Source organism: Spodoptera frugiperda, chromosome 8, assembly GCF_023101765.2.
Source record: "Spodoptera frugiperda isolate SF20-4 chromosome 8, AGI-APGP_CSIRO_Sfru_2.0, whole genome shotgun sequence".
NCBI lineage: Eukaryota > Metazoa > Arthropoda > Insecta > Lepidoptera > Noctuidae > Spodoptera > Spodoptera frugiperda.
This window is the reverse complement of record NC_064219.1, coordinates 3573790-3586668: the sequence shown is the minus strand read 5'-3', so window position 1 is coordinate 3586668 and position 12879 is coordinate 3573790. Positions and strand designations below refer to the sequence as shown.

The following is a 12879-nucleotide window of genomic DNA, read 5'->3' as shown; positions in this document are numbered from 1 at the left end:
CTTCAGTCTTTTATAGAAAGGTAAATGGTAACATAGTGACATATAAGCCGCATTATGTCATCATACGGGAAAAGTATCGATATTCAAACAAACTGGACATTAGTCCATATCTATTTTAAAACTTATTACCGTTAAAACAAGATAACAGGTAATTGGGTCTTTTAGAACACAGATAGACAGGGATAAATTATATCATAATAGCTATTTATATTAATAATAATATTTAAAATACTGATACGAATTACAGGAATGTTTTTAACAGTTTAACAGTCACGTATAGGTATTGGACTTATGTATCTAAAATGAATTAACCACAAGATTAAAATAGGGAACGGAAAATAGTTGGACAATCTAAAAGGATAGTTATATCATATTGTTTGCATCATATATAGTTAATTAGATATTTTGTTTGCGATATGGTATTAAATTTGTACCTAATGTTTGCGTTAAATGCCAATTATAATGATGCGAGGATAAGACTATAAATACATTTTGTTACTTAGGCAGACATTGTGTGTTTAGATGTTAAATAATATTATCCTGTAACGTTTTTATAACGTTTCAATCTCGTGCTTGAAATCAGAGCTGTAAAATAAGAGTATTGCTGTCGCACTCAGAGACATTTGAATGATTATTGAAACTATTCTTTAGTAACAATTTTGTATCGAAAACAATTGTTAGGGACTGGTTTAAGTAACCATTAAATGACTCTCAGTACGGTTGCACGGCTGTAAATATGGAGCTGCGGACTACCTAGCGGGTTTACCGGGGCTCCGGCTCGAAAAGCAGGAGAAGGAACGGGTGGTTTTTATTCAGTAAGAGTCTGACACTCCCTCTCGCCTCGCCCAAGGCGGGAGAAGTCATAGGATGATTTTCCCCCCTCAAAAAAAGGCTGTAAATCTATACTAATATTATAAAGCTGAAGAGTTTGTTTGTTTGATTGTTTGTTTGTTTGTTTGTTTGAACGCGCTAATCTCCGGAACTATTAGTCCGAATTGAATAATTCTTTTTGTGTTGGATAGTGCATTTATCGAGGAAGGCTATAGGCTATAAAACATCACGCTATGACCAATAGGAGCCGAGCAGAGCGGGTGAAACCGCGCGGAAGTAGCTAGTATAAAAATAAGACTCACCGGAAATTAGAGAACCACTTGACGAGTTGTGCTGTGTTGTTCTTATTGAACTTGATATCTGGGAAGTACATCTTGAGGACCGCTGAGCTTGGGTACCGGACCCAGAAGAACATCAGCTTGGCTTTGCGAAGGTGCATCGGCGTCAGCGTTGAGGAGTACACAGGAGTTAAAGGCTTATTGTTTTTAAATATGACACGGTAAACATACATTATAACAACCGCCAAAAGGCAGGTAATGAGAGTTAAGTACATTGTTGCAATGAATCTTGCTTCAAGTTTAACTTTAAAATCAATTTGTTCTGTTAGCAAAGACAATATGATTCTAGCACAATATATGTTATTGTAACATTATTTTTAGAATGCCACGACTGCTTCCTGCCTTGTTTAATCAAGTACTAGTTGCATACATAGGTATAGATCGAACTGCACAAGTAGGTACTTAGATATTGTTGACTATTTTATTTTATTCCCCCATTGTTCTATTATGTTGCAATCCTGTAATATTCCATGTGTTTCCTTAAGAAGTTATAAATGTTGTTCAAGAATATACAGTCTATTTCTATACTAGTATATCTCCTAGGATTGTCCCTCAAAGATATATAAAATCTGATTAGATCCCGGCTTGTCGTGGGCGCGCTATGAAGCACCACAAATACGTAATCCGTTTGCATTTTCTAATCTTATAATGTGCCTTAGCCGTCTGCAGTTATGTCATGGATTATGTTTGTTTACTAATGAATAAGTTTCTTTGAGATGAAATCGGAATCTGTGATTTTATAATAAGGACTTAATGTTTGTGGACTTTGAAATCAAAATAATTTGATAAGGTATTTATCTAGAATGTGAAACTGCACTAAATTGTGTTATTTCATCGTATGCACCGAATAAGTGAGTCAAGTAACAAAACTTGTACTTAATTGTATTGTAGAGTTCATAAGTACGCGATAGGCCTGGGATCGTGGAAAACGTAGAAACCGCAGCATTTGTGAGGTTTCCTCAGACGTAATACCTAACCAGTAAGTAGGAAGTAGGCGGTGGCAGTCGTAAGGTTAAACACTACAGAAATAAGATATGAGTGGGCGGCGCGGTCTGCTCGGGTTACATCGACAAGTTGACCTCAATCGCAGATTGCTGGAATTGAATGTTTGTTATTCTATTGAAAAGGATATAGTAGGCTGAACTCCGTCGTAGGGCAGGTCGGTGGAGTTGCAGTCGGAGTGCGGGTCCTGCGCGTCCATGAGCGGGTGGTGCGGCGGGCCCGCGTGGTGCGCCACGTTGGCGTGGTGGTGGCGCAGGTAGTCGGGCGAGGCGTGGTGCGCCAGCAGCGCGGGGTGCAGCAGCGCGGGCGCGTGCGGCAGCGGCGGAGACTCGCGCTCCGGGGCTGCCGGGGGCGACCGCGCCAGCCCGCCCCCCGCGCCGAAGAACGGCGAGTAGGGCGAGAACACCTGGCTCTCGTGCAGCGCTGGGTTGGGAATGGCTACAGGTGTGGGTAAACCTGCCATGCCTCCTGGGTACGGCCGTGGCGACGGCGATTCTGGGAACTTGCTCTCGGGCGACTGGCCCACACCTTCCCCTAGGATACGGCTGACAGTTCTGGGCGTTATCCTTGTGTCTGTTACCTTATGCCTCTTTTTCTTGGGCGTGACGACTAGACTCAGGGCCTCGTTTTGTTCGGGGTTGGGTTCACGGTCGAAGTGGCCGTTCATGTAGAGCTGTCCTAGCGGTTTCGGCGGCGTCTGGAACATGCCTGTGGGAGGCCGTATGTGAGCACCGTGGCCCGGCCCGCTCGCCTCGGCGTGCATTGAGAATGCGCCACCGCTCGGCGCGCGGGGGCCGTTCATCTGGCTCATCATCATTGGGTTATGTGTCAGAAACGAGGGGACGCCATTAGGCGCGCCCGGGTGATGGACGGGTTGGTTACCTGACATTTGCCCTGATGGCCTCGGCGGCGGCTTCGACGGCGGTGATTTGCGGTCGAGTATCTGCGTCGCTATCATGATGTCTTTATTGAGCTGCTCGGCCGCCGCTGCTGCCGCTTCCGACTGCTTTCCCATGATTCGCCGCTGGTGCATGAAGCGTGTCACTATTGAGTCGATGAGACTTGCGAGTGACGCCGTGATTTCACTTTTTAGTACTTCAGCGAGTCCTTCAAGGTCTGCCCCCGAGACGGGGCCCACTGAGCCCGCGTTACTACGGAGTGCGTCTAGTCGTTCTGCCAGCTCTGAGGATAAGGGCGGCTTTGGCGTCGGTCCAAGTTGTCGCTGCTGTGGCGAGTGTTGGTTGGACTGTGGCCTCTGCTGCTGTTTGTTTTGTTGTTGTTGTTGCTGCTGCTGTTGTTGTTGATGCTGCTGTTGTTGTTGTTCCGCGGCTTCTTTCATGCGCGCCTCTTGCTCTAGGAACAATTTCTGGCTGACGTTCAGGTACATGGCGGCCGCGTTGTTGAGGTGTTGGTGCGGGTGCGGCGCGTGCATGTGCTCTGGAGGTAGATGTGGCATCATGGGCAGCGCGCCGTTGAAGCCTGGCGGCAGGTGCGGGTGGCCCACAGCGTGCGCGTGCATCTTCGCTGACATCATTTTGCTCATTACTTGTGAGAGCATATTCGGCGCTACACTGTTGGGTATCGGGGGTGGCACCTCCTTGGCTGGCGACGCTGGCTCCGACTTGGGCAGCGGGTCGTCGTTTTGTTCTACGTCACTAGAAGCACCATCATTATCATTCGTTTCGGATTCTTGTCCCATACGATTACACAATTGCATATATTTTTCTTGCATTTCTGCAAGTTGTTCTTGCATAGTTCTAAGTTGTGATTTAAGAGCATTCTTTTCTACTAACTTTCTTTCGATGGGTGGCGGTCTGTCGCCGTCGTCCTCCGAGTCGTCTGACACTGTCTGTGCACTGCTGCTGTGGCTCGTTCCGTAGCGCTCGTGTGCGCCGTCGTGCTGCTGCGGATGATACAGTTTCCGTTTCTTGCAACCATTCACTTGTGGCGGCTGAGGCGCGGGACTAGACCGCATAGTCGACACTATGTTTTCAACACGGGCACGTTTCACATCTAACGGTCGCGGCGAGGAACGTTGAGCATCACTGTCACGATCTTCAGGTTCAGACTTGGGTGCGAGCAAGGGCTCGGACCCTTGCGAGGGATGCGCGGGCGATGGTGAAGTTCGCGATTCACCGGCACTGTCGAGCGCCAGCAGCGCATCATCCAGGTCTGGTCGGGAGTCGCGAGACTGTGGTCGCTCCGGAGACATCTTTATCTTGGGCTCGTCGTTGTTGTTGTTGGCGAGCACATTGTTATTGTCCGGGGAGAGGCGCAGGAGGTCCTTCTTGCGGCTTTGTAGGATATCGCGCAGCACTCGGTGCGCAATATCACCGCCAGTGGTTTCATCACCAGCATCCTCCTGCTTGGGCGTTCGTCCAAGTAGTTCGTTAATCATTTCAGCTGGAGGGTAGCCAGGGCCGAAGAGGCCGAAGTGTTGGCGGCCCTCGAAGATGGCGCCGTAAAGTCCACCACTCATGTGTGCGGCGCGCGCGGGCGCGAGTCCGTTCGTCGTAAGAGTCGAGTAAGAATTGCGCGGCTCACCGGCGTCCACGCGCTGTCTGGCGCGCTTCTGTTTCCTAAGCAGTTTATCCGAGTACGACGAGTCGGCCTCCTCTTCCGATGACATCATAGGCAAGACGGGCCACGATTGGCCGAGCGGGCGGCGGGTAGGACCCCACCGCGCTACTTGCGCCGCATCGCCCGCTCTGCAATTGGAGGGGAGCGATCAGAGCACACCTGCCCGTGCGCGCCGCTGCCGGCGCGTGCGCGCATCAGAATGCATAGCTTACAAGGCGATGCATTATGACACGTGAATAAAGAAAATATATGACTTCAACTTACTAGCAACTTTCTGAATATTTTTACATGAAAAGAGAATTATGTTATCAATATTAAAGTAGTCTACATATGATAATTACGTTCCTACAATAGCTTTAGAAGTTGTATTCAGTACAATGCTCTATTCGAACCAACCAGACTTAATTTTCGTTTTGTATTTAGATACCTACGTAGATTGTTATCAAGAAATCGATCGCCTATTAGCCAGTGCTGGTAGACATCGATACCGAACGAAAAAAGTTTCGAACTATCATCATAGGAATATCTGAATAATTTCTCGTAATGACTGGTCGTAAAACAAAATCACATGTTATTGGAAAGTGTAAGGAAAGTGCGATGGAGTTGCAGATAAAAGCCACGATATTTGTTTCTACCACGTACGTAGGTAAAATTGATTGGTATCAACATCTACGTGGAATGGAAAATAATTATTGAACAAACAACATTACTAAAGTATTTGTTGTTGAAATAAAAGTCAAGATTATTTTTAATTGAAGGCTTAGAGACTTATAATCCTTCGTAATAGGTTACAGTAGTGCCAAGGATGAACACACACATAGGAGTGCTAAGTACGTAGGTAGTTGTGATGAAATACATCAGATTGGACGCGATGGCATTTATTTCTTTTGGACCGTGACTTCGTGCGCAGATGACAATGACGCTAAAAATGTCAGGAATTATTCTGTGAGACACATGTTTTTGTTTGAGTCCATTGTCGATACGTTACGAACGTTTAGTTATAAAACCATTTTCTTTTTAGCAGTAGGTAATTAGTACTTTTGAATTTTTTTATTGGAATACAATATGTGAATGCGACGACAGTCTTATAAGATTTTTCCAGAGCTGCGGACTACCTAGCGTTTTACTTAGGCTCCGGGTCGAAAAGCAGGAGTATAAGGAACAGGGTAGTTTTAAGTTAGCAAGAGTATGACACTCCCTCTCACCGTACCCAAGGCGGGAGAAATCATTGAATGGTTTTCCCCCTCTTAAAAAAAGTCTTATAAGATTTTTGAACTACCAATTTGATTTACATTATTGATTCCAATTAGAAAAGACTGAGAATAAAGAAAATTATTTTAAAGATTAGTTTTTAATAACTTTTTTATGTAACCTTTGTCTCAGCTTTATACTTTTCTTTGTCTTATTTTTTTTTTTGTATATGTTAGGTTCCATTATATTTCTTCTGACCAAAGAGTACTTATGAGCATAGTGCCACATCGTCTCGGACATCCGGCAGCAAATTGCTGGTCACAATGAGATGGTATCAATGGCGGATGACTTCCGATGGTGGCGTGACCGTCCACTTGCAACCGGCGTCACGGCTCGGAGCCTGCTTGTGTCACTGACAAACATACAGGTGAGGATATGGAAAATGTTTCCAAAAACTTTGAAGATTTTTTTGAAATTACCGATGATAAGGCAGCATTTGAAGTTGTGATTGCTGTATATGCCAATATGTTCGCAGATGAAGAGCTTCATGGAACAATGGGGTTCAACAAAACTTATGAATAGTTACAAAAATAATGTCTCTGACATCATTATCATCATCTTTAAGATTGAGATGAATTTTGAAATAAAGTTTTCAGTGAACAATGTCCACGTTGCAATTCGTTTTAATTCATCATCATCATCAACAGAATTTAAATGACCACTGCTGACCAAATTCCTCTTCTCACATGGAGAAGGTTTGAGCATTAATCACCACGCTTGCTTAATGCGGGCTGGCATCATGCGTTTTAATTAGACAATTGTAATACCTGTTTGTTTCCATATTGTCAGCTCTCTGCTAATCATTTACATTGATTGTGATGTTATACGGATTAGATATTTTATCTTGATTATATTCGTAGTTTCCCCGATTGTGTAATAAAGATAATGTGTACATATGTAGATTAACTTCTATGTTACATTCAATTTCGTTAAGGCTGCCTACTTTTTCTTTTATTTGTGTTTTTGTATCAAAATTTTCGTCTTTTTCTATAATAGTAACAAATATTCTTTCTTTGTCTAAAGAAAGTTGAGTGTGCGAGAAAAACCAACGCTTGCGTTGTGTGAGTGAGTTTACCGGAGGTCCAATTACCTCCTTCCCAATCCTCGATTCCCTTAAACAACCCTTAAATTCCTAACTTCCAAGAGCCGACAACGCACTTGTAACATCTTTAGTATTTCGGGTGTCAATAGGTGATGGCGATGGCTTACCATCAGGTGATTCGTCTGCTCGATTACTGGGTTATACCATAAATACTCTATCTACATTAACCAATACATTTTTAACTTTACTCGACTCGTCATTTCTCATTTTGTCATCATGTTCAACATTAACAGTGTCATCTACATCTCAACATCGGTACACACAGATATTTTTCATGTGTTGTCTGTTTAGTTATAGAACATTTCCAATTAAACCTTATGTAGGTACATAGAGCGTGTATTGTGTGCTACATAATGAAACAAAGTACTCGTACCGTGGTCTCTATGCACGAGGCTAAAGTTGTTTTCGAACTTGGAAAAAAACATCTATGATTATGTCCATTGCTAGAGTGGAGTAATTAGATTGTTTCTTTGGTATTTTTGATTGTGTGTTTCATTTTGTTAGGTTTTTATTGTCTATTTTAAGATTTGCCATTTTAGTCTCTATTTTCATCATCATTTAGGTATGTAATTCCAATAAGACTTTGGGATACATTCTCAAGATTTCTTCCAACTTAAGCTTTATCATTTCGAGAACCAAATTTTTGTGTTCTTAAGCAAATAGCACCAGATTTTTCCAGAACATTATCAAACCAATGACACCATGTATTATCCATACATCTGCTGACATTAGACCGAGTCGCCTGCGCATGTCATTACTTTTAGCCATTGTCCAGCGTAATTTGCGGCCATTTTAGTACGATTGCCATACAAGAGATTGCGAGATGGGTACAGTTAACCATCCAAGTACTGTCACCGGTCTTTAGGCGCATTTGGAACTTTATGGGTTTTGCTATAAAGGTGATTTTAGTTTGGTATGTTAGTTGTAATGTGTGGTAAGGTGTAAACAGAGATTCGCTGGACCATCTCGAAATCGTTCCGGTACTTCCTGCTCTTTATAATTGTTTCCACATTGTATGGTCTATAGGAGGTCGATATACTTTGTGGGAAGATAAAATGAGCGGGTTTTGTTTAGCGAAAAAATGTGAAAATATTTTTTCTTTTGTTACATTTTTTTGTTGTTTGATACGGACTAGTGCGTGGACGAAATTTTTGACTCGTTTATCATGAGTGGCTTTGTACTGTAGTGTGAGAAGATTTTTATCTGTCTATCAAGTAATATCCATTCATTTATCATTTGAAACGAAATCAGAGACAAATCACTCTCAGACCTTTTAAATAAGAACACAATCTTATAAGACAAAATCAACCAAATTCATTTCCATTTCCATTACTCGGTACATAACCAGCTTACATGTACCAAATACCTTCCAAGCCAGCAATGTACGCTGCGGAACTCACAGATTCCTCCCTCGTATAAAACAATTTCGGTAATTAACCTCATGAATAAGCAATGTGCTGTCAAATGCGATCGGTTGCGTTTACCGACGACTGGTCATTAAAGTAACACCATGTAGTTGAGGAAAGTGTGTGTGAAAGAGAGGACGTAAGTTATTGATAGGTAAGAAGTAAGAGACGACAAGATAAGAATAGGTTAAGAATCTGACATTTTTCTTACTACAGACTGAATTTTTTTATGCAATTGTTTTTCAAAAGATTTGGTTTGATTTTCGTTTGTTATCGGTAGAAGAGTTTGTTTTCTTTCAATTACTTGCTTTAGAGAATAAATTATTTTAATAATGAAGCCTAACCAACTTTTCAGTTTCATCTGCATTTTCCCCTAATAGAGCTATCAAAAGCAATTCATTATTCAATTTCTCAACATATCAAAAGAAATCTTTTACTTTTTTACCGTATCTACAAATCGTTGCTTTCCGTCTTATAAGCTCTTGTTTCTTAGTGTGTATGAACGTCACAGGGCTGTCGACGGGACCTGTTGATTTCCGAGCACAGGGGTGCCACGTAGGCCCGGCCTGGTGGAATGTCGATAATGTGGAGTGTCGACTGTCGACTGTCGATGTATCGTGGAATGGGCGTGGAATTATTCGGTTGCGCTGATTGAATTTTATTAATTGTGTTACAAAGGTACATATGTTTGTGGTGTGTATGTGTGTGTGAGTGTGGTTGAAACGATGGTTTTGTGTGTAGTGTGTTTAATGAATGTAAAGGATATGTTTGTGTGTTTTTTTTTTAGGTATTTTCTTATATAATGTTTTTCTTGTTGGATGATAAAGTAAAATTCATTAGGCAAATTAACATAATAATAATCTGTAAAATTATATTTGTTAGATAGAAGCTAAAAATAACCTCTCTTGTTTACCGCAAATTTCCTACAAATGACGTCAGCATTTACACCTACATACATAACCCCAACAAAACCTTAGCAGTACTTATATCGGTATATACACAATCCGACATTCCCACCCTCTAGGCTCTATATCGATAGTTTCCCAACACTAGTCCCGCAACCCGGCCGTGCTTAATTTGGCGTGACCCGGCGTCCTCTAATTTTTGCGGAAACATTTCTTTGCCTATCCACACTCGCAGAAAACTCGTAGGTCGTAGGAAGCACTTAACTTAAGCAAGGAGTTTATATGCTTGGGAAATATGTACTAGTTTTCCATACTTTTTTTTTTAGTAGAAAGAAGTATGAGCTAGTGCTTATAGGTACTTCTATGGAGTGGAAAGAATTCGTACTTTGGCTTGAAAATGCTTGTGATGTTTTATTGCTGTTTCTAGGTCTCTCCACATTCTATTAGATGACGGAGACTAAATAAGATTTAACACAGAGACGTGTTGTACCCATAGCTCAGATCCGGAGCTGCTGACTACCTAGCGGATTTACCGGGGCTCCGGCTCGAAAAGAAGGAGTACGAACGGGGTGGTTTTTAGTCAGTAAGAGTCTGACATTCCCCTTACCTCGCCCAAGGTGGAAGAAGTCATTGGATGATTTTCCTCACTTAAAAAAGCCGTCAGATTCAAAAGACTCTTTACTTCAGATCAGTTGTTTTTTAATTGTTAAGTTATTAACTGCTATACTAAATTAAATATATTTTAAAGACACATATACGCTAGAGCATTTACCTCAATCTTTAAACATAAGGAATATGTTTCCTTAATTCCCTCAATAATATGAATAAAGTATTAAAACAATTTGTGATAAGATCGCGTGCCATATGGCCCAGTGAGTCCGATGGGGTTGTGTATGGGAATGTGTGGGAAAAATTCACCCCCTCAATTATTATACTGTCTTTGTTCACCTTATTACAAACGGTGACTTATGGTCATTTTGACCATATGGTCCCTGTCACGCTATGGTGGTATTTAAAACAAGGAAATTACATTTGAAGTTGAAGATAACAATAGTAATGTTACTTCGGAAACATTTCATCGTTGGATTTTACGTTTATATTGTATTGCATTATTAAATTCTTAGTATTAAAAGTTACAGCTCATTATTTGCAGTTGAACATAACTAAATGGGTATAATTTTAGATTACGTTTAATTACTGTGTATTTTCATGGTATTCTTGACAAAACCCCGACATTACTGCGGCTGACTAACCTCCGTACTCAGAGTCATTTAATGGTTACTTAACTTAACTCAGTCCTTAGCAATTGTTTTCGGAACAAAATCGTTAATCGTTACGTTTCGTGTGGTTACTCAGACTCTTCATCATGAGCAGCTCATGATGAAGACTTCCTCTTATTAATTACTAGTTTTTGCCAGCGGATTCGTCTCTTGAGATAAAAAGTCCTATCACCCAAGTCAGCTCATACCCTGTCTGTATACCAAATTTCATCACAATCCGTTCAGTAGTTTCAGCGCTATTGACGGCCAAACATACAAACAAACTTTCACATTTATAATATTAATGTCAATGAGTCAAGTTATGAGTAGATAAGAATATTATAATTGTGTGTGTATTTATTTATTTAATTAATTAATATCAATTTTTAGAAGTAACGTTTGCTATATGTCACGTCGTCCAATTTTCCTGTAAGTAACTTAAGTTCCAGTTACTCATTTTATATCGTTTTAAGTTTATTGGATGATTCTGGGCCTTCCACATTTCTTAGATAGCTCTCTCACCATGATGTGACTAAAAGACCCACAATACGGTAGATGACTAATTTTAATTTTAATGTCCGTCTTGTAGAATATTTGAAACTATTAGACACATTTTTATTTTCTTTCCGAAACTAATTCTTTCGAAGATATATCGATTTGAAATATCGCGTGTGGTCACTTCTAGGTACATTTTATACGTAGAAATTCGGGTCTGGGTGTCATGTGTCTATGTGAAATTGTATGATAGGCCACACACCCACGACATAGGAGAAAGTCCTAGTGTAAGGCAACGTTTTGTTAAAAGAAGGAAGGACCATAAGTTCGCCTTAATGAGGTAAGATTAAGGCAAGATGATATGTAAATATAATAGAGAAACTCAGCTTACAAACGACATAATACACATACTAACTTAAATTACATATTGCAGCTACCTATACATATTAAAATAATACAACATTTAAATTTAAAAAGATACGATAATCGTTTAATCATATATAATTACTGCGCCAGTTTAAATGGCGTATATATATAGATATATACTATACATATATAATATGGCGATTTGAAGGCTGCATGACAGAACTTGCACGTTAGTATATAAAATAGGTCGACTCCTCGCGTGTTACCAGTGATTTGTATCACTATTTACTAATAATTACATGTATAATATCTGTCTGTCTGTTTAGCTGCATGATCTGTTTGTTTGATGGCTTGATAAGAATTGGAAGTTATATAGAAAATGCTGGTCAATTTGTGGCCGATATTAATAAGCGATCTTATTATTTAAAACTTTTTGTTGAGATAGATTTTTGACATTGTCGTTTGTTCTATTACATTACTGTTAAAAAAATAAAATCGATTTCGAATTACGATCGGTTGTTAAGGGTGCTGTGAAACAGTAGTTGTGCGAGGAAGATGCAAAGAACGGATCCATAGTACGCATGGAGGAAGTCAATCGTATCTACAGCAACGTTACATAGCACATCTTTGGTAAAAATTAAACCTAAAGATTGGTAAAAAAATCTGAGGCTCTATAGCTAGATCAAGTCACGATATGTCTCTGAAGAGGTGACGTGTTTTTAAAGTACATTGTATTTATTAAATAAGTATATGTAGTTTTAGAAAACATATTACAATGACTTGTTTTCCTGTTAAGGATCCTTATATGGAATGTACCTACCGGAGAAATAGTACCAAATATTTGATTGAATATCATCAAAGATCGGTATTCAATTCATTCGACTGTGTATTGGATTTTTCCTGTTTTATTGAGGTTTGGCCAGGCTTAGATACTATTTTTGTATAATAATGTATCAAGAGATATTTTTTCGTAAAGTAATATTATGAAATTGGCTAAAAGACGTTTACTGTTTAGCATAGTTCGCCAAATGAATAGTGTAGGTTGCACACGATCTGCATCAAGCGGATTATAATTTTATACCACGTCATTACTTAAACATTATTGAATTTCACTTAGGTATAATATAGGTGCCTACCTACTAAGTCTAGAGCGACTGACATTGTGTCGACTTTCCTTTAAGTACTTACTTTACCATCATACCTACAAACGTATGTAGGTACAAAAATTATTTCCACAAATCGAGTCACAATTCAAAACGCAATTTCAAGATTCGAAAAAAAATAGAGATGTGAAGATAGATATCGACATTGGAAGACAAAAAAACAAAATGGCGGCGATAAAAC

The 12879-nt window shown here is 40.3% G+C and overlaps 1 protein-coding gene across 4 annotated transcripts in view; it reads right to left on the bottom strand.

Moving 5' to 3' along the window:
• The window catches only part of LOC118275652 (homeobox protein prospero), a 100808-nt gene that overhangs the window by 21643 nt on the left and 66286 nt on the right, over window positions 1-12879 (bottom strand). For 2 of the 4 annotated variants that reach the window (XM_035593706.2, XM_035593705.2), the window contains exons 4-5: window positions 2302-4879; window positions 1134-1288 (exon numbers count right to left, since the gene is read on the bottom strand). In XM_035593706.2, the coding sequence (XP_035449599.1) occupies window positions 1134-1288; window positions 2302-4803 (2657 nt within the window). In that variant the 5' untranslated portion in view covers window positions 4804-4879. The remainder of the gene's footprint in view (window positions 1-1133; window positions 1289-2301; window positions 4880-12879) is intronic. The other 2 variants (XM_035593707.2, XM_050695461.1) reach the window with 2 other exon arrangements.